Source organism: Narcine bancroftii, chromosome 7 (assembly GCF_036971445.1).
Source record: "Narcine bancroftii isolate sNarBan1 chromosome 7, sNarBan1.hap1, whole genome shotgun sequence".
Lineage (NCBI taxonomy): Eukaryota > Metazoa > Chordata > Chondrichthyes > Torpediniformes > Narcinidae > Narcine > Narcine bancroftii.
Genome location: NC_091475.1, coordinates 21,300,008 through 21,323,251, shown reverse-complemented (window position 1 = coordinate 21,323,251; position 23,244 = coordinate 21,300,008). Strand labels below are relative to the sequence as shown.

Below are 23,244 nucleotides of genomic sequence, written 5' to 3'. Positions count from 1 at the left end.
ACAATTTCTGTTATCTTCCTTCCCTAATCTCTCTTTCCCTACTCTTCTATCTCCTTTCCCCCCAGCTCCCCACCCCCTTGCCCTTCCTTCTTCTATCTCACAGCTGTCCAATAACCTCTCTCCATCACAGCTTCGACCCTCCCGACTGTATGCACCTAACTCATCTGTTGGCCTATATTCCTCTCCCTTCCCCCCACCTCCAACCTTTTTATTCAGATGTTTGCCCTTTTTTCTTATTCCCAAGGAAAGGCTCAGACCTGAAACGTTGGTTACCCTTTTATTCCCTCGAGACGCTGCGTGACCTGCTGAGTTTCTCCAGCATGTTTGTGCATAGCAAAGCATCCCGAGACATTAGTGACAAGCCTCCAGAATGTACAGCTCAGTGCTGGACCCTATGCACTTACGTTCCATTTCTTGCCCCAGATAAGAACACCAGCGGTTCCTCATGTCTTCCACTGCCACTATGTCCTTCTCCTCCTTTTCATCTACCATCAGCAGGGGGAGGCAGGGGACAACCAACTCGTTCATGGCGGCGAGTCCTTCCTCCACTTCTTGGTCATCGCCTGACTCAAAGAGAGATGCCGCATGTTCGTTCAGTTTCTACCAAGCACAGAAACAGAATGCGTCACACAGCTTCCCTGGTCTATCAGATGGGAGAGAGGGCAGGAGAGCATCCCCGGGAGAATTACTCAAGTGTTTCTGAAGATGAGGGATTACTGCGATCTGGACACATGGCATTGCCCTGAAATTTAAAAAAAGGTACTTTTCTTTCTTCCTATCACACGAGTCGTGTGAAGAAAGGCGGAGTGAGCTCGGAGTGACAGTGGTAGAGAGGCGAATGAACAGAGGTTTATAAGAGGCAGGCGGTCGGCAGCACCCTTTTTCTGAGGCAGTATTCATCAATAGCAAAGAACATCTGTTTAAGGTGAGTGGATGAAAGTTTGGGGAGATGTCAGGGGTCTTTTTGCTAACGCACAGGTTGGTCGGTGCCTGGAAAGCATTGCTGGAGATGGTGGTGGAGACTGGTACAATTGGGACAATCAAAAGACTCATAGATAGGCACATGGATGCAAAGAAATTAAGGTTTATGGGCTGTGAGAGAGGGAAGTGTAATATGGATATTGGAGTAGGATTGTGTAGGTCACCACTATACTGTGGGCTGAAGGGTCAGTACTGTGCTGCACTGCTCTATGTTCTATGTAAGTTTTGAGGAAGGGTTTGGAGAGGGTAAATAAAGTACCACTATTGGAGGGCACCAAATGGATGCGTGATTAAAAAAAGGTCACAAGAGGAAAGTTTTGGGTAACTTGATAGGGTAGAGCAGCCATTCGCAACCTTATTTTTCATCTATGGCCCTTTTAGATTATGGGCCCCTTTCCCTGGGAAGCAGTCAAGTTTGGATGGTTTCCATATTCATCTCCAACCGACTACATAAAAAACATTTAAAATACTTTATGATTTTAGTCTATAGCCCCCCCCTTAAATGTGCTGTAGCCCCTGGGGGGAGGAGGGGGATATGGCTCCCATTAAGAATGCCTAGTGTAGAGGAAGCAGATTCAGTGAGAGCTTTAAAAATAGATTGGCACATCTACCCATGTCAGGAAAAAAAAATTACAATGAGGGAAGAGGAGAAAGAACAATGTAGGACCATACGAAATAACCAGGGATTTGAGCTCCTCCTGTACTCTGCTATTCTATACCACAATTTGGACTCAGGGCTCACTGGAGGATAACAGATTGGTATTGATCAGTTTTCTTTTTACACAAAGGACCCCATAATGACTAGCTTATTGAAACAATAAATCCCCACCAATGAGTTCTACATCAGGCAAGGAAAAATTCCGGTCATCAGAAGCTTTAGGAATTACAACACAAAGTCACCTGCTGCCCTCCAGCAGATTGCAAATGCCAGATCAGGAATAAAAGTGGGGACAATTGACCAGGAGCAGTCTCTTTTCAGGAGAAAAAGCCTCAGGTGGATTTCAATAGCTATGAATCTTAGACATGAATAGATAGAATAGACATGGATGTTTACAAGGTGCTCAATGAAACCAATTCAGGTCCTCACCATTCTGATTGAAGAAACTTCTCAAGTTCCCGATTAAACGAAGGTAAGAAGCATGCATATCTGGTGTGGTCCTCAAGACCATTCTGCTATTAAAAAGACCATTACTCCATCTGACACACAATACCCTGCCCACCTTTCAGTGTCCAAATGGAACTGTATTTGCTCAATCCTGAGCCACAATTTGGCACCAGGATAATGATTTAGTCATCATTTAAGATCAGGAGAAATTCAGAGGAGAAAACCTGCCTTATTTTCATCTCACATATAATATGTTGTTGAATTTCCTCCTCAATTCAGGACTGTTAGGGATGGCTAGTTCCAATACATTTCAATAAATGGGGTATCGGACATAGATTGAAACAAGAAAGTCTGCAGACACTGTGGTTGCAGTTAATACACAAACATTCGCAACAAACAGAGGGTGAAAAGATACATAACCAACGTTTCGGGCCTAAGCCCTTCATCAGGGTCAAAATGTTGGCTCCATATCTTTGCCTCCTATGGACATTGCAGGACCTGCTGAGTTTATCCAGCATGTTTGTGCATTAAATATAGGACATCGACTTATGGAATCAATGTGCTGTTTGCTTAACAAACAAGGCCATTTTTTGCACTTGTCAAGATGAACGCTATTATAGTTCAATTCAGACTGCAGGCATTGGCAACAGGCATCCTCGAATATTATTCGATGCTCAGTAATATTGTCTGTGCTGTGCACATGCATCAACAGGCCACTCTGCATGGGTGCAATGACCATTATGTCATTAGTTTCAAGTTAATTATGGATAAGGATAGGTCTGATCCTCTAGTTGAGATTCTAAGTTGGAGAAAGGTCAATTTTGTGGAAATGAGAAAGGATCTAGGAAGAGTGGTTGGGATAAGTTGTTTTCTGGCAAGGATGTGTTAAGAAAGTGGAAGGGCTTCAAAGGCAAAATATTGAGAGCAAAGACTTTGCATGTTCCTATCAGGATTAAAGACAAAGGCCACAGGCATAGGGAACCTTGGTTTTCAAGGGATACTGGCGATCTGATTAAGAAGGAGAAGTGTTTAGCAGGTATAGGCAACAAGGAGCAAATGAGGCACCAGTATAGAAAATGTAAGAAAATACTCAAGAAGGAAATAGGGAGGCAAAAAGACTTGAGGTTGCATTGGCAGATAATGTGATGGTAAGCCTGAAGGGTTTCTAGTGAGTATATTAAAGAATAAAAGGATAGTAAGGAACAAAATTAGCCCCTTGTAATGGTCATCTACGTGTGGAGCCTCACAAGAGATCTTAAACAGCTTTTTGCAGCAGTATTTATACAGGAAACTGGCACATTGTATAAGGAAGAAAGGGAAACAAGTAGTTGTGGCAGGGAACATATTGAGATTAAAGAGGAGGAGATGCTTGCTGTCTTACAGCAAATAAAGCCAGATAAATCCCCTGGGCCTGACATGATATTCCCTCAGTCCTTGAGGGAGACGAGAGTAGAAATTGCAGGGGCCCTGGCAGAAATATTAAAAGCATCCTTATCCACAGGTGAGGTGCTGAGAATTGGAGGGTAGCTCATGTTATTCCATTGTTAAAAAAGTCCAAAAGTAAACCAGGAAATTACAGGCTGGTGAGCCTGATGTCAGTAGTAGGAAAATTATTGGCGGGTGTTCTGAGAGATCAGGTATACAAGTATTTGAACAGCTAAGGGCTGATTAAGGAGAGTCAACATGGCTTTGTACATGGTAGGTCGTGCTTAACAAATCTTTTAGAGTTTTCGAAGTGGTTACCAAGAAAGTAGATGAAGGAAAGGCTGTGGATGTTGCCTGCATGGTCATTATAGTAAGGCCTTTGGTGAGGTCCCACACGGGAGGCTAGTTCAGAAGGTACAGACACCAGATATCAATAGAGAGGTTGTAAACTGGATTCAAAATTAGCTGAATGGGAGAGTGATAGTGGATGGTTGCTTCTCGGACTGGAGGCCTGTGATTAGTGGTGTGCCTCAGGGATCAGTGCTGGGACCATGTTGTTTTTTTATCAATGATCTGGATAAAAATTTAGTAAATTGGATCAGCAAGTTTGCTGATAACACTAAGATTGGAGGCGTTGTTGACAGTGTGGAAGGCTTTCAAAGTTTGCAGAGGGATCTGTACCAACTGTAAAAATGGACCTGAGAGTGACAGATGCATTTTAATGTAGAAAAGTGTGAAGTGTTGCATTTTGGAAGGACATACAAAGTAAATGGTAGGGTATTGAGGAGTGCAGAAGAACAAAGGGATCTGGGAATTCAGATACATAATTCCTTGAAAGTGGTGTCACAGGTAGATAGGGTTGTAAAGAAAGCTTTTGGCATCTTGGCCTTCATAAATCAAAATACTGAGTGCAGGAGTTGGGATGTTATGGTGAGGTTGTACAAGACATTGGTGAGACCAAATTTGGAGTATTGTGTGCAGTTCTGATCGCAAAACTACAGGTAGGACATCAATAGGATCGAAAAAGTGCAGAGAAAATTTACTAGGATGTTGCTGGGTCTTCAGCAGTTGAGTTGCAGGGAAAGATTAAACAGGTTAGGACTTTATTCCTTGGAGCGTAGAAGAATAAGCAGAAATTTGATAGAGGTTTATAAAACGAGGTGAAGTATAAATAAAGTAAATGCAAGTAGGCTCTTTCCATTTAGATTAGGAGAGATAAATACAAGAGAACATGGCTTTAGGGTGAAAGGGGATAGATTTAGGGGGAACATTAGGGGGAATTTTTCACTCAGAGAGTGGTGGGGGTGTGAAACAAGTTGCCACCTCATATGGTAAATGCTGGCTCACTCAAGTTTTAAAAATAAACTAGATAGATACATGGATGGGAGAGGTCTGGAGGGTTATGGAATGGTTGTAGGTCAGTGGCAGTGGTTGTAGGCAGTATGATGTTTTCAGCACAGACTATAAAGGCTGAATGGTCTGTTTTCTTCTGGCTGTGGTGTTCTATGGTATAAGGTGAGCATCAACTTGGTGTCATTAAAAGGGAGTTGCCCCTACTCAGTCAGAACTGGGCTAACACACCGTCCCACGTTCAAGTGGTCACAGAGTATATATTTTAGCCCCAATGGTCATGACAAGATTTCAACCATGTACAAGCGACAGAGCAGTGCCTATTACTCCATGCTACACTGACATGAGGAAGTATGTGAATACCATGATAAATTGTCAGCCTCCACGCTTATTTTTTTTGCCTGAACAGGGAGCACAATATTATGGCTCGTTGTCCTACACATTGTGGCTCGTTGTCCTACAAGGGTGTACATAATTAAAAGATGAGTGAATGTTATATTTTGATGAGTGAATTATTCCCGGGAGACATGCTTCTTGGTTTCGGTCTAGTTTGACTTACAAGCAAGCACTCTCGTCTGTAGTGCGCCATCAGCTCTTCATCATGTCCTCTGTACATGCCCTTGGACAGCAGCTCTTTGTTATATTGGTAGGCATGGATAAGGTAAATCAACGCTTCACTGAAACTGAAAACAAAACACATTGTAAAATACTCAAAAATGATAATGAGTTTATGGTCATATCCGTAATTCAAGCACCAGCCAAAAAATGGAGGAATATGAATGAGTAAAAAACAAATTAAAATAAATAAAAATAAATTAAAAAATTTAAGTTTAAAATTGTCAAAGTCAATATTCTCTGAAGTAACACGTAAACCTTTGGTAAAAATGGGAGCAAATTTTCAGTCAGCAGAGGGTTATGGTCATGCTTTGCTCATAGCAGCTGTTTGAATAAAGTTGTGTTTGAATAAAATGGCGTCACCCAGGATGAAGAGCTGGTTGATGCCGCTCGCCATTGGGGTGACTCTTTTAAAGTGTTTCCTTATCCCTGCTTGGTCAGAGTCTTTATATACTTTATTAGTATATAATTAAGTATATAATTAAGGCTTTATTTGAAAACTTCGGGATGGGGGGGGGCGGGTTAAGTATGATGGTGCCATGGTTAGCATAGCAGTTAGCATAATGCTATTACTCCAATTTAAATTTAAATTTTGTACATTATTGGAAATACCTGATTAAAGTTAACTTTACATTGTTAAGGACTACAATACTGATTTTTTGTTTTCAAATTACTTTACATTTTATACTGTCTTTTGTCTTTTAAACTGTTTATTCTCATAGAAGGTGTATTAGTTAGGTATTGTAAGAGTGAGTCTCAAGCCACCGAAAACTCCCTTTTCTGGCAGAATTCAGGGGTTTAACTGTGCATTTCACAATGCACATGTGCACCAAAGTTCTTGCTGCAGTTGAACAGATACTTAGCTCCCACCCCCCCAAAAGCACAGCAATATACATTAAATTATAAGTAAATCATAAATACAAAAGATAGAGAATAAATATTCAGTTACCACCATGCAAGAAAAAAAGTGGTGGTGTGTCTTTTTGTGGTGTTGGGAGGTTGTGTATGAATAGGGCAATATGGGGATGTTCAACACCCTGAAAGCTGTTGGAAAGACATGGTTCCTGAAGCTAGAGGTGTTGGTCCTTGGGCTTCTGTCACTCTTTTTGAAGGTAGAAGCAAGGAGTTGTGAATATTAATTGAATGCACCCAGCTGCACAAGGTCCATCATCTCTTTAAGAGTACAAATTGCATAGAAATACCTCAAAGACACTCTCCAAGTCACACACACTGTCCTGGTGGAAGAGGCCACTGCACCGTCATTACTGTACCTAAATCTGGAATTCCCCAATGAGTTACTTCGCAGGAGCACCTCCACAAAAACGTAAGGCATTAGTTCAAGATCATAGAACCATAGACCATTACAGCACAGAAACAGGCCTCTTCAGACCTTCTAGTCGGAGCTGAACCACTTCTTTGCCTAGTCCCACTGACCTCCACCCAGTCTGTTGTCCTCCATACCTCTCCCATCATCTTTGCCTTCTCAAGAGAAATAAGAAATGGTCAATTATCACTGGCTTGCCACTGAGGTCTACACCCCATGAATGGATAAAAAGATGTAAAAACACAATGTAACACAAATGTGCTGGAGAAACTCAGCAAGCCATTCAGCATCCAGAGGAAGCAAAGGGTACCCAATGTTTCAGGCCTGGGCCCTTCGTCAAGGTATGAGCAAAACACAGGCAATCAGGCATCTGATGGAAAAGATAGGGTGGGGGGAGGGGGAAGGAGGAGAGGAGTGAGGTAGGGTGGGGAGGAGCACAGGCTATCAGGTAAAAGGTAATAGGTGGATAGAGGTGGAAAGGTAGAACCAGAGAAGTGATGACGGAGAGGGTAGGTCTCTGATAAGGGAAGGAGAGGAAGGGGATGGGGAGCAGGAGGAAAGGAGACACAGGGAGAGTGAAAGAAAGAGATGTGTGATAATCCCAGAACATCCAGTTAGATCCAATGGCATGGGCTTCAACAAATTTTTACCTGATCAAGCCAAAATTTATACAAATAACTTTGAATAAAATCTGGAGTGTACACTTTAATCACTGAATTGTTTGATTACAAATTTAAAAGTGTGGATCCCTGGGCAAAAAAGGAAACAAGTGTCTGTCCCAAATATTATGGAGGGAACTGCATGTCGTACAACTGTCCAATACATACATGCAATCACCACTCATAGCCATTCAATTCTGGACCTTTGTTATGAGTACAGATCTCTAATAAAATTGAAGCTTTCCCTGTCTGTTAGCTACATGGAGACAAGTTTGAAGATTCTTTTTTTGTTGCGCATTAAATGCTGCAACTTTAGCTTGCCATAGAGGCATGCAAAGAGGTGCCACTAGCTCAGCGCACCCACCAATAAGAGAAAGAGAGTAAAAGTGAATTCCTTCAGAGACACAAGTATCCGTGGATTTGCCTCCTGCTTGAAAGGAATTTGGATCTCTCTCCACCCAACCTTTTGATGCGAAGAGATCACAACACAAAAGTCAGCCCAAGTTAACCCGAAAGTGGTGACCTCACACAGCGAGGCCACAAGACGACGGCTGTGAAAATGATATGAGCTGGTGCTCTTCTGAGTTTGGGGTCAGAGTTGAGAGAAGTGTCTGTGAAATTATTCCATCTCCAAATCTTTCAGCATGAAGCAAGAGACTAAGTACTTTAACATGCAAGTGTCATGTTCCCCAGTTCACCTCGAGGAGCATTAATTTTACGGCATAATTACATCACTTTTGCATAATGTCCCAACGCAAATTTTTTTATATGAAGCAACTGGATAATTTCCTTCCAAAAAAAAATACCAGTGATAATCCTGATGCCATGTCGATTTTCCATTCAGTAACCCAGGCATCAGTCAAGCCTTTCTTCAATTTCCAATCCTGATTTCTTTCACCGTGCCTTTTACAATGGGAATATTTTCCTCCCATCCAACATCACTACAGCAAATTAACTGGTGGAGTTATGGGCCACAGTAGTGCAGTGAACTTTAGAGATAAATACTACAATTCTGGACATTTAATCCAGAATTCAAGCCCCAAGTGATCATTGCATCCCATGAGTGAATAAATAAAAAAAAGTATTTTATTATTGTCCAAAAAATATTTCTGTGTAAAATTAGTTGTTGCATTTCCAATATTCCAATAGTGACTATATTAGCAGCAATTCGTTTTGGAATTTCCTTTTGGAAAAGGGCATAAAACTGTACACATTCTTTTTCTTCCATCTTAAAGGGCTGCCCAGTTAGCATGACACTATTATAGCACCAGTGGCCCAGGTTCGAATCTGGCACTGTGAGAAGTTTGTATGTTTTCCCTGTGTCCGTGTGGGTTTTGTCAGGTGTTCCGGTTCTCCCCCCCCACCACATGTCAAAACATAGATTAATTGGTGTAATTAATTGACAATTTGATTAATTGGCATGAGCTCATGGGCCAGAAAGGTCTGTTACCATGCTGTATGTTTAATTTAAATTTTAAATGCCTCAAATAATTTGTGCACTTGCTGTGAGTCTTTCTGGAGAAAACTTGCACATCGCGTTTTCATACCATTTCCCCACAACCAGTGAAATCTATCTGAAGTAAAAACAAAAAATGCTAGAAACACTCAATGAGAGAGGCAGCATTTGTGAAAAGTGAACAGTTAATGTTTCACATCAAAGACCCTTCAAAACTTTCCCAGTTTTGATGAAATGTCGCTGTCTTGAAAATTTGACTCTACTTCTCTTTACACAAATGCCACCTCTTCTGCCAAGAAGTTTCCAGCATTTTCTGTTTTTATTTCAGATTTCAAGCATCTTTGAATTCAAGTTTCAAGTTTTTGGTGGGATTTACAACACATTGTAGCAGCAGCTACAATGCGAACTGAAGGATCGCACAACCAGACGGGTTGAGTTCAGTGAGCAAAAACTGATTTATTGCAGGCTGGCTGGTCTTATACTCCCAGCCCGGACCTGGCTGAGAACCGCGCTGGGGGGACCTGACTGAGAACCGCGCTGGGGGGCCCCGACGTCACCAGGGCATCACGTGGGTCCCCAAGCGCGGGCTTCTGAGCCCGATGCCGAGGTCGGGAGGAAACCCCTAATGGCGCCATTTTGGCCGGCTGTCCCGCCGCGTGTGTGACAAGCGGGGCTGGTTTGCCTGCCTAATCTTGTATCGCTACAACATCAATATTCTCATTGAAAGCAGTTTAATGACAAGATTTTTAAACTGGTAAATACCTCTTCTACATGTGCCCGATATTCAAAGTGGTGCATCATGTTCATATGTCCAAAGATAAATTTGCAAGTACTTTTTCTAATGGTAACCTTATTTGTGACAGATGCAAATCTGAAATTGCTACATTGACACATATGTTTTGGTCTTGTTCATCCTTAGAAAAATATTGGAAAGAAAATTTTTAATCTTTTTAAATATACTCCAGGTGGAGCTACGACCCAATCTAATAACTGCTCTTTTCGGGGTTATTGACCCAGACATGTTTTTCTGCACCTGTTCAAAAGGTTGTTGCCTTCTCTACATGATTAGCTGGAAGAGCTATCCTTTTCAAATGGAGAGACTCTAGATGACTAGTGATTAGATGTATTTATTCTTCCAGATAAGATATAGTTTTTCCTTTTTTTTGATTTATAGTAGGAACCAAAAACTACAAAATATTTGTAATTCTTGGGATAAGCTGCTCAGCATTTTATTGTTAGGTTTTTTTTATTGAAGTAGATTAAGTGGGTTCTTTTATACAATACTTTTGATTTTTTTCATTTTCACCTATTGCAGTGGGGGGGGGGAGAAATCAAGTTTATATAGTTTGAAGTTTTTTTATATATATATATATGTTTATATATATCACACACACGGTATTTTCAATTTTGTTCCCTTTTCTCCATGGAATTGTATTTCCTATAAAAACCAATAAAAAAGATTAACAAGAAAGCAGTTTAATGTAATATGACTCAGTTTACAGATGACACTACAATGGGAGCCAGGGTGAGCTGAGGAAGATCCCAAGAGGCAGCATAGTGATTTGGACTGATTAGGAGAGTGGGCAAATACATGGCAGATGCAGATGAGTGCAGATAAATGTGAAGTTATCCACTATGGTGGCAATAACAGGCAGGCAGATTATTACCTAACAAATTAGGAAAAGAAGAGGTGTAACAAGACCTGGGGGGTTGAGGGGGGGGGGGGGTGAACATTGGAGTGCACGTGCAGGTGGTGAAGAAACAAACAGCACGCTGGCCTTTGTGAGTGGTTTTGAACAGAAGCAAGGAGGTCTTGCTGCAGTTGTAAAGGCCTTGGTGAAGCCACAATTTGAGTACTATGTACAGTGTTGGTCTCCTAATCTAAGGAATGACAATTCTTGCTAATGAGGGAGTGTAGCAAAGATTCACCAGACTGATGCTTGGGATGACAGGACTGATGGATGAAGAAAGGGTGGATATACCAGGGTTATAACACACTTGAATTTAGAAGAATGAACAAGAGGGGATCTCTTAGAGACATATAACCTTCTCATAGGATCAGAGAGAATAGATGCAGGACAAATGCTCCCAATGTTGGGAAAGTCCAAAACAAGGGGCCATTGTCTCAGGACACAGGGGAAGCCATTTGGGACTGAGATGAGGAGAAACTTCCACTCAGAGGGTTGTCAATTTGTGGAATTCCTTGCCACAGAATATTGTTGAGGCCAGTTAATTATCTTTAAAAGCGAATTGGATCTGGCCCTTATGGCTAATGGGATCAAGGAGTATGGAGAGAAAGTAGCCATGATCGTATTGATTGTGGACTTCACGAGGATGAAGGTCGACCACTCTCTGGTACACATCATTGAGAAAGTTGAGAGCACAAAGTTCCCTTGAAGTGCATGAACTGACTTAGAAATGGGGCGCAAGTGAGCAAGCTGGCAATCCATCAGAAGCTGTGGATTCAATTTCCATTGCAGAGATGATGGAAACATTTCTGCCAGATTCTTCCCATCACTTCTCAGCGTCTTTCTCTTCTCTCCTCCCTCCTGTATCATCCTCTCACCTGTGGTTAAACATGAAAGTCTGCAGAAAGTCTGGTTGAAGTAAAAACACAATGCTGGAGAAGCTCAGCAGGTCAGTGTCTTTTATGTAGCAAAGATAGAAAATACATAACCAACATTTCAGACTTGAGCCCTTGATGAAGGATACTGTTTGACCTGCTACGTTTCTCCAGCATTGTATTTTCACTTCACTTCTCAACTGTTTGCCTGTGCTCCAGCCCCTTCCACTCCTCTCCCCTCCTTACTCCAAGGAAGGATTCAAGCCTGAGACACTGACTGCTTTTGACTTCCTGTGGATGCAGCACTTTTGTGTATTGAATACAAATGAATGCTGTTTTTGGATCCCAAAATAATCCCCCACATAATTTAACTAAAATTATTTAGTCATTTGGAAATCTTGAAAGTAATTTGAAAGATATAATGTGTTTGCACAGGACAGGAAAAAGCTACAGAGTTGTGAACTCGGCCAGCACCATCAGTCTATGTTCCATTAAGGAAATCTACAGGACGCAGTGTCTCAAGAATGCAGCCTCTATATCCTCAAGGACCCTCATAACTGAGGCCACGTCCTCTCATGCGGCACAGTTAACGAAGCGATTAGAGCAACGCTGTTACAGCACCAGCTATCGGGACCGAGGTTTGAATCCTGCGCTGTCTGTAAAGAGTTTGTACATTCTCCCCGTATCTGCGTGAGTTTTCCACGGGGGCTCCGGTTTCCTCCCTCTGTTTATAACATACTTGGGATTGTAGTTCAATTGGATGCAATTGGGATGCATGGACTAACAGTGCCAAAATGGCCTGTTACTGTACCGCCTGTCTAAATTAAAAAAAAATTCCTGCTATAGTCAGGAAGGAGGTTTGCAAGCCTGAAGACGAACACTCAACTTTACAAAGACGGCTTCTTTCCTTCTGCCAGCAGATTTATGAACAGATTACGAAACGCAGACTCTTTTCTTTTGCACTAATTTATTTATTTTTTTAAAACTGTATATCATAGCCATTTTGGACCTATAATGTGGCTTCAAAACAACTAATTTTGTTACATGTTTATGACAATAAATTCTAATTCTGAAATTGCAAGCATATCTTTAATCTTCTTTTTCTTTTATAATTTCTGGGAACAAATGCAAGGGCTTCGATTATTTTTAAACACTAAATGTAAGTTAGAGAACCACCAGTCAGCTCCATTTCCCACTTCTTTCTGCCATTCAGTGAGACTACCACATATCCCCACATTACTCCCACCATATCTCGATAAAAAAATAAATGTCAGGACAAAGCTTGGTACACCTCTGAAGGTCAAATAGGTTGTCTCTGCTTGAGGTAAGTCTGGCATCTAACCAACCAAGAACCAGTGCACTGAGAACAAGGGAGGGGAACCTGAAACAAGAGCCGCTATTGATGGCAACATCTTTTTCTTTCTTTAAATGGGCCAAGTCATCATCTATATAAAAAAAATCTCAGTGGATAAACTTGACAGCTGTGAATACACAGGGCTGGTTCTGGGAACAGTTTCAGAGATGCAATCTCGATTTCTCCTTTGAAATTATTTCAAAAAGTGCAGACCTCATGAAAATAATCTCAGCTTTGTCCCAGGGAAGACTACCCCATTCCTTATCAGCCCCACCCCTGATCACTGATCTCTAATCACCCCCCCCCCCCCCCCCCACCACCACTGCATGGTTAGGAGGGAAATGCATGTTCAAAGGTATTGAGGGAAAGCAACAGAAGAGGTGTTTGAAGCCCCCAACCCTAGGTGGATTGCTGCTCTGTGTGGGCCTCTGTTACTTGTTAAACACCACTGCCAGCTGTCGAAATGTTCAGGGACGTTTCTCGGAACTGGGAGTGCAGGCTAACGGCCAACCAAGCAAGGAGCTTAAATTCCTTCACTGAGTTGGTCCTTGGTTTTCAGTGCAAAACACTTGAACCAAAGCAGTGTCAGCTGAAAGTGCAAACTGGGACAACAGATACATGTGCCCTAAAACACCCTTCTGCTTAGTTGCTGGGCAGATTAAAACAGCACTGGAGAATGCTGACAGTGGGAAATGCAGGTTCCCAGCAGAGAGCAAACAGAACTAACCCTCTCACTGGGTGGAGGCCAGACTAACTTGGCAACCCAACCACTCATCTGACCTGCTTCAAGGAAGGGAGAAATGGAGCATTGCCAAGAGACTTAAGGATAATGCAGCCATAAAACATCAGTTATACGTGCACTGCAAAGATTCCTGTTGAAGGGCAGGAACACGAAAGTCTGAAGACTAGATATAGGAGCAAAGGTAGGCCTTTCGAGAATGCTCTGCCACTCTATCATGAGATGATCCATCTCCCATCCAGTCCTACTCACTGATGATCCATCTCCCATCCAGTCCCACTCCCTGGCCCTTGATTCTAATAAAAAGAAACAGAAATGCTGGAGGTACTCAGCTGGCCTCGAGGCATCAACAGGAGGACCGTTAGGGAGAAAGCCCTGAAAAAGGTAGTGGACAACCCCGGAAATCATAGATTCTCCACTACGGAGAACATCAACAGGGAACCCTGCCATCGGAGAGCAGCAGCAATCATCAAGGATCCACACCACCCAGCATACACTCTGCTCTAGCTGCTACCATCAGGAAAGAGGTACAGGTGCCATAAGGTTCACACCACCAGGTTCAGGAACAGCTGCTACCCCTCCACCATCAGACTCCTCAACCACAAACTCAATCAGGGATTCATTTAAAGCCATTTACTTTTGCATTTTTTTTCTCTCTGATTTGCACACCATTTGTTTATATGACATTATTTGTTTATATGTGTACATAGAGTCAGTTTTTTTTTGTACTGCCAAAAAGTGGTAATTCAGCCTTGCCCACAGGAAAATGAAACTCAGGGTTGTACATAATCAAAGTTTATTGCATTGGAGATTTAAAGGTGTGAAAAATTTGGGAGATTGTTTTAGAGGGTAAGTTTTTATCTTTTAATCAGATGAGGGAAGATTTTGGTATTGAAAATAATTTTTTATTTATTATCAAATTTGATCTTTGGTAAAATGTATGTTTGGTAGAGATATGATTTTACCTAAAATGATTAAATTTGAGACTTTTCTTATGAAGGTACCAGAGAAGGGTTATATTTCATCTATGTATCAAATATTACAGGATGGTATGGATAAAAAGGGTTGGGATAGGTCTAAAAGTAAATGGGAAGCGGATATTGGCTTTATTTTTTCTGAAGATGATTGGTTAGATATCTGTTATGATAATGTAACTAGATTGATAAATGCACGTTATGCAATGATTAATTACAATTTTTTACATCAATTATATTTGACCCCTGAAAAATTTAAAAAATATGGTTTTAATGAATCAGATTTGTGTTTTAGATGTGGTGATATGGTTGGAACTTTTTTTCATGCTGTTTGGTAATGTATACATATACAATCTTTTTGGAAGAAAATTCAATCATTTTTAGAATATCTGTATAAGATTAAAATAGTTTTAGATCCAACAGTATTTTTATTGGGTAGTTTGCAACCTCTGACAGGCTTGGGATTAGATAAGTTTCAGCTTGCTTTTGTATATTTAGCTTTATCCGTAGCGAAAAAATGTATAGCTAGTACGTGGAAAGATACAAATATGATTGATATTAATAGATGGCATAATGAGATGAAATATTGTTTAATAATGGAAAAAATTACATATGTTTCGTGTGATAATTATAGTTTTTTTATTAATAAGTGGCTGTTATACACAGAATATTTACATTTTAATTTATATTGATTAGATTTTAATATGTATATTTAACTTTTTCTTTAATATTCTTTCTTTTTTTTCTATATATATAAAAAAACGTTCATGTTCATGTTTAATTGCTGTATATGTCATATATTATTTGTTTTTTGAACGAATAAATAAAGTTTTAAAAAATGTATGAACTCTGACAATAAATATGAAATCTAATCTAAATATAACTGTTGTTTCGGACCTGAACCCTTCCTCCACCATTTGTGCATTTTTAAAACTCAAGGATCGTCAGCATGCTGGGGGATGCATGTGATGTCATCTTTGTACTCTGACAATAAATCTGAAATCTCAGTCTGAAATAGTTCACATTTCTAGTCTCTTTCACAACCTTAAGGTGTCCCAAAGCTTGACACAGGTACCAAGCAAGAATTTCACAAGTGTGGACACTGCTGTAATATCAAAGCTGATTCCAGCAATGTAAACCCATGCTCCATAATTACATCCAAATTAACCTACAACCCAGTACTTTTTGGAGAGTGGGAGGAAACCGGAGCACCAGGAGGAAACCCACGTAGATACGGGGAGAATGTAAAAAGAGTATAATGCGGAAGGGTTGTTTCCCATGGACAAGAGGGCAAAATTTCATGATTGAAGGGCATCCACTCAGAAGAGATACCAAGGCATTTCTTTAACCACAGGGTAGTGAATCTGTGGAATTTGTTCCCACTTGTGGTTGTGGAGGCCAGGTCATTGGGTGTATTTAAAGCAGAGCTTGATGAGCCAGGGCATCAAAGGTTATGGGGAGAAGGCCAGGCAGTGGGACTGAGTGGGAAATGAACCAGCTCAAGATTAAATGGTGGAGCCATTTCATGGCCTGACAAACAGTGCCAGATTCAAACCCATGTCACTGGCGCTGTAATAACGTTGTGCTAACCACTATGTCAACTGAGGTGCCTACGCAGAACAGCAAGTAGCAAGTATGTGAGCATCAGGCTTACACAGAGAGCAGTGCAGTAGTGATCAGACTGCTTAATCTCATCTATATCACCAGAACATCTTGTTCTTTCTTTGAAGGATTCACTCGGGACCTTTTACAACCCATGGGGCAGATAGGACCAGTTTAGCATCTGTGAACCAGCAAAACTATATCAATCCTTTAGTGTTTCAGCCTTGATAACATGAGCAGGTTGCTGGTCTGGGACCTGAACCACTAGCCTCTGGCTCAAAAGTGAGAGTGGCCCACCCACTGACAGACAGCTGAGCAGTGTGACTCAGTAATGGTGTGTGGACAACATGGATAATGGAATGGAGGTAGAGTAGAATCTAACCAATGCAAATTAAATACAATGGAAGTAGAATGGAATCTAACCAATGTAAATGGAAGACATTTGGTGGTATGGGGGGGGGGGCGTGAGGTGGGGGGGAAGAGAGAGAGAGACAGAGAGAGTGTGCAAGAGAGAGAGAGATAGAGAGAGTGATAGAGATAGTGAGAAATAGAGATAGAGAGAAATAGAGATAGAGAGAAATAGGGATAGAGAGAAATAGGGATAGAGAGAAATAGGGATAGAGAGAGATGGAAAGTGAGAGAACGGGAGGGAATAAGAGGGAGACAGAGAGCGTGTGCGAGGGAGATAGAGAGGGAGAGAGAGCACGTGAGGGAGGCAGAGAGATAGAAAGGGATGGAGACAGACAGGGAGATGGAGACAGACAGTCAGAGGGGGATGGAGACAGACAGACAGAGGGGGATGGAGACAGAAAGAGAAATGGAGATAGATAGAGGGAGATGGGGAATAAAAACATACAAGAATTCGATTGACGAGCTCAGGCTTGAAACATTGGTTATATATCTTTGCCTGCTATGAGTTTCTCCATCTCTTTTGCATCTTAACTACAATCACAGCATCTGCAGACTTTGTTGTTTCACAAGGACTTCATTGGTTTGCAAACAGATGGAGTTGGTATTGATAGTCCAATTGAGGAGGAGAGGAGAGAGAGATACAAATAGAAAAATAATACTTGGATATGCATAGAGGACATCACCCTGTGTACCCATAACAGTTTGGAAGGTTGAATTAGAAAATGCAGCTGCGGGAATATGGTGCTATGAATGGAGTATGTTGCAATCAGCTCAAACTGTGCCATTCAACCGTGAAACCGCAACTAATGACCAGGTTATCTAGTTGAGTGTAACTATGGATGAGGTCACAGGCCAGAATCCTGCATGAAGTTTTCCAGAAAAGAGAACATTCCATCATCATCCCAGACACTAATGAAAGGTAATTATACAGTTGCTATGTGAGCAGTTTCTACAAATAAACAAAAATAAAATTTCACTCTTGCCTAAAATAATGAATTAAAAAAATACATTTTGACATACAGCACATTAACAGGCTATTTTGGCCCACAAGACTGTACTGCCCAACTTACACCCAATTAACCTAGACTCCCGGTACGTTTTGAATGGTGGGAGAAAATCCTCACAGACACTTGTCAAGAAAGTGCGACTGCATTTCCTGAGAAGACTGAGGTGGGCAAGGCTACACGCCACCATTCTGTCAACCTATTGAGAGCGTCCAGGCCGGCTGCATTACAGTGTGGTACGATTGCTTCAGAGAATTGGATCAGAGGTCAATCCACAGGACCATAAGAGCAGTAGAGATGATCACTGGGGTCTCCATCCCCACCCCATTGGCGTGATCTACTGGAATTGTTGGCTGAAGAGGGCGTGAGGAACCCAACCATGCAGCATCTTTCAGCTACTCCCGTCAGGGAAGAGAGACATAAGTATCAGAGCCAACACCTATATAAGAATACTGAGCGGTGAGGGAACACAGAAGTTAGGTGGGAGAGTGGAAAGAAATATTAAGTGACAAAAGACTTGAAGCTGTAAGCCTAAAATATTGGATACAACAGAAGCATTATGAGCGAGAGTGTTTTTTTTTAAAAACAGTGCTTGAAAATTATGATTAGTTTGGCGATGAGAATCTGTGGCCATTAAAAACTGGACTGAGACTTCTCACACATGCTTAATGTTGGATATTTCCTGGAAACAGAAAGGGCTTTCTCCAGCAGTCTGAACTACATTTGAACCTTGTTCTGGTGAAAAAAAAATTACAATTTAAATGCTCTGCAGTCCTGTCACATTAGGTCACAAATGAAGACAATATCCTGGCTGCAGAACGAAGATGTTCTCTCTAACTAGCTTGAGTCTAACTACAACATGGACATCTGCCTGACAATGTGGATAATGGCAGATGGGTTCAAGTTTATTGTCACAGTGATAGAAGTCATTTTGTGAGCAGAACAGTAGACATCTCATACATAGGACAAGTGACCCACAGGGTTAAGGGTAAAAGGTGAAATGTTTTGGGGGAACATTCGGGTGAAATTCATCATGCAGAAGGTGGTGAGTGTGGAAAACAAGCTGTCAGCTGAAGTGGTGAATGCAGGCTCAAATTTGGCAGTTAAAAAAAAAATGTACTGCTACATGGATGTGATGGGTATGGAGGGATACCGTCTGGATGCAGGTCAATGGGACAAAGCAGATTAATAGTTCTGCCCAGACAATAAGGGCCAAAGGGCCTGTTTCTATGCTAAATCACGAAAGTCTATAGACACCATGATGGAAGTCAAAACACTGCTAGAGAAACTCAACAGGTCAAACAGTCTACTTTATATTGCAAAGATAAAAAATACATCATAACCGATGTTTCAGGTCTGAGCCTGAAATACCTTGCTCATACCTTGATGAAAGGCTCAAGCCTGAAATGTTGGTTATGTACCTTTACCTTTGCTATAAAAAGTGCCCTGTTTGACCTGTGGAACTTCTCCAGCCTTTGTTCTTATTGCTTCTGTGCTCTTTGGTTCTATGGAATTAATGTGGAATTCTTCTTCAATGGTGGTCGCCTGATCTGAATGTTAACAGCATTTCTTCCGGAGTTTGCACAGAGGTTCAGTATGCCATTGGAAACCATGAAAATCTCTACAAATAGGTGGAGGAAAGTGTGCTGATCGGCTGCATCATGGCCTGGAATTGGGACACCAATACCTCTGAGTGAAAAATCCTGAAATAGGTAGTGGACACAGCCCAGTACATCACAGGCAAAACTCTTCCCACCATCCAGAACATCTATATGGAATGTTGCTGTCAGAGGGCAGCAGCAATCATCAGGGTTCCATGCAACCCAGAACATACTCTGTTCTTGCTGCTGCCAGCATGAAAGAGGTCTAGGTGCCACAGGTCTTGTACCACCAGGTTCAGGAACAGTTTCTATCCTTCAACCATCAAACTCTTGAACAATGGGGGATAACTACTCACTTAATGACTTATATACTGTATATTTATCAATTCAGGACATATACCATATATTTACATGTGAAATTGCACAATTTGTTTACAGTTAATGCTATAGAAATAGATAAACCCAGCCCACAGGAAAAAGAATCTCAGGGTTGTACGTGATGCCCCATATGTACCCTGACAATAAATTTGAACTTTGAATGGCAGAGCAGGTCTGAGGAGCCAACCACCTTACACCTGCTTCAGATGATCTTTAATGTCAGGAGTGAGGAGGTTTACTGAATTTTGGCCTATACATCAGGTGCTTGTTTTCTGTATGACACAAGTAAAAGTCGAACCTTCCTCTATCTTTGACCCCAGCCACCTGCCCATTCGAACTCCCAATGTCCCGACAGCAGACCTTTGCCCCAGCCACCCATTCACCGGAGCTCCCGATGCCCCAACCACGCACCCATCCAAACTCCTGACCACAGATCCTCATCCTGGCTACCCACCCACCAGAGCTTCATCATCCTGACCGTCCATCCATCCAAACTCCTGTCCGGAAATCCTAGCCCAGGCCTCCTGCCTACCCAAACTCCCCGATTGTGGATCCTTGCCCTGGCTGCCCGCTAGTCAAAGCTTACAACACCCTGACCAGACTCTCACCTCGGCCACCCACCCATCTGAACTCCCATGCTTCGACTGCAGACCTTCACCCCGGCCGCCCATTCATCCGAATTCCCAACACCCTGACCGTGGACTTTCAACGTCCCAGCCATCTGAGCTTGAATGATGCAGGTCAAAACTATGACCCATGTAAAAGCCGACTACCCCCGCCCCCCACCCCCGCCACCACTTTTTGGCCTGAAAAATTGGTCCTAAAAATTTGACGATTACACAAGTATCTACAGTAGCTTTTCCATTTTCATTCTGGTTAGGCAATTAATTTTACCTAACGTACATTTAAATGCTTTTTGTCATAACATGTTACATCTGCAGTTTGAAACAGATTAAGCAATCACATAAAAGAAACTAAAAAGGTGAAAAGCTTGGATGCTCACTGATGGCCACTTGCTCATATTACACTGGTAATGCAGCTGGTGACTGACTGTGCCAAGTTGGGTTCATTGTCGTGTGACACGGGTTCAGAATGCTTGCACTCAACAACTTTGCTATGGAAGAATATTTTCAGAATGGACAAAAAGAGCTCAGTTTCGGTAATTATGAGTACTATGATACTATCTCCTTGAAATGAGAAGTATTCCATGGAAATATTAGACTTGCTTTACATCCCACAATCGAGGTTTTTTAATTTCTTTTGGTTGTTGTTGACTGAAAACTAGGCTCCTGGTGTCCAGCCAACGTGCAAGCTGAGACAGCAATGATTGGCTCTTCAACGATTGAATACTGAGTGTCAGGTTTTCCTCAGCTTGTCGGCTCATAACCCAAGCCAAATGCAATATTAGACTTAGTCAGATAATTCTTTTCCCAAATAACGTCCATCCAGATGCTCACACCATTCTTCCCTTCCCCTTCACCAGCTCCAACTACACTTCCTGCTGCCAGCATACTGCTGAACTCATCCCGCCCCAGCCCTTCTCCTTCCAGGAAGCAGATATACAAATGTGAAATCATGCCCACTGGAATTAAGGACAGTTGATTTCTCACTGTTATCAGACTCCTCAATGAACTGCACGTTCATAAGAGACGCAGGAGGATCAGAGCCAGAACCACCAGGCTGAGGATCAGCTTCTTCCCATGGGTAGTAAGAATGCGAAATGACCAAAGGAACTGCTCACACTAACCATCTGAGACTCTCATATTTACAAAACAATATTTTTTTGTATTTATGAATACTTGTCGTACATATGTATTGTTTGTCGGTATGCGTGTTATGTCTAGTTGGGAGCATACGTGCTTGGACCGTGGATTGGAGAACGCTGTTTGTCAGGTTGAACAGGTGCAATCAGGTGACAATAAATTTGACTTAACATTAATATAGTGAAGCACTATATGTGTGTAGTAAACACACAGATATCTTTACCTCCTACAAGTTCAGCTGAGTTCTTCCAACAATTGTGTTTTTAATCACATTAATATTGCCCCTGCTCCATTTTAACTGATCTCACTGTCACTCTGCACTTTGTGCTGTGTTGTTTTTTGCTTTACTGATGTATTTAATTTTTAAAAATGTAGACATACAGCATGGTCACAGGCCAATTCAGCCCACGAGCCCATGGTGCCCAATTACACCCAATCCCGGTACATTTTGAAGGTTAGGAGGAAACCGGAGCCTCCGGGGAAAACCCACAGAGACATGGGGAGAACGTATAAGCTCCTTACAGACAGCGCGGGATTGGAACCCTGGTCCCAATTGTTGGTCCTGTAACAGCATTGCTCTAACCATGTCACCCATGAGCATGGGTTGATTTGCTGAAGAGTGCACAAACTTTTTCAATAGACTTGAACCGAATTTAGCAAGCTCCTGAATGAAGGAAAATATTTCAAGATACACTACAGAAATATTAGCATGCATATTTTGCCATCAAGAGACAGAAAGACTGGTCACAGATACAGATTTTGAGGAGAGTAGCAAAGGAGGAAAAGTTTAGGAGGGAGTCTGGAAGCTGAAGGCCATGTCTTCAACAACGATGCCATTAAATTCTGGAAGAGGAGGACTTTAGGTTACAGATAGTGCACAATTATAACTGGTAACTATTTAAAGCTCAGTGTTGCTCCATTGCAAAGGGTTGTAATGGTCACACACAGTGTGACAGGTACAAATTAAATATGGGAAACAGGGAAGAAAGGGGAAAGCTAAAGTGTGTTGGAATAGAAAGACTGGGGGGGGGGGCGATGAGGATTTCGGCATTACACAAGGTGAATCAAGGACAGAGGCAGAGCTTGGCAGTGTTATGGAGATGGAAAAGGAAGACCTTCTTGGTGTCACGTTTATATCTTCTGACATTCATCTAAGAATGAGTTATGATATAAAAGGTCAACACCAGTCTTTTAAATTTAAATTGAATTTCGATATGCAGTACGGTAACAGACCCTTCAAGCCCATGAGCTTGTGCTACCCAATTGACCTACAATCCCGGTATATTTTGAATGGTGGGAGGAAACCGGAGCACCTGGAGGAAATTCACACAGACACGGGGAGAATGTACAAACTCCTTCCAGCAGTGCTGGATTCAAACCCAGGTCACTGGTGCTGTAGTATCACTGCGCTAACCGCTACGCTAACTATGCCGCCCTTGTTCTCATCTTGTTCAAATCCTACCAATGGCAGGATGAGGGAAAAAAATTTGTGGCTACATAACTGAATTTGTGGAAGAGAAAATGAACGTTCAATCTAAAATGGAAGTGGAGGACATTTGTATCAACTCAGTGTTGGACCTTAGTTTGACAATTCAAAAGCAGCAGAGGGAGTGAAGGGAGAGGTGGCTTGGTTAATTCCGAGTGCAACCTGCTGGTGAAGGACATTTGGTTGATGAGAAATTGGAGGCAGTCAAGGATTGATCCCTCAGGATGATGGTGCTGGAGTGATGAGAGAAACCACTGCTGTTCATTCTTCAGTTTTGACTAAAGAGACAAGGAACCATGCAGGTGGAGATGTAGTACAATGGTGATCTGGGGCAGATTCAGGCAAACAGGACTAGCTCAGGGAGAAGACTTGTTCAGCGTGGACCTATTTCCGTGCTGTAAAATGCTGTGACAATGCATACAGCCAAGCAATGAGATTACACACCATGTGACTG

At 41.9% G+C, this 23,244-nt stretch overlaps 1 protein-coding gene across 7 annotated transcripts in view; it reads right to left on the bottom strand.

The window, feature by feature from the left end:
• The window catches only part of usp25 (ubiquitin specific peptidase 25), a 177,135-nt gene that overhangs the window by 2,247 nt on the left and 151,644 nt on the right, over positions 1-23,244 (bottom strand). For all 7 annotated transcript variants that reach the window (XM_069889045.1, XM_069889047.1, XM_069889050.1 and 4 more), the window contains 2 exons: positions 5,421-5,544; positions 405-600 (listed from right to left, as the gene is read on the bottom strand). In XM_069889045.1, the coding sequence (XP_069745146.1) occupies positions 405-600; positions 5,421-5,544 (320 nt within the window). The remainder of the gene's footprint in view (positions 1-404; positions 601-5,420; positions 5,545-23,244) is intronic.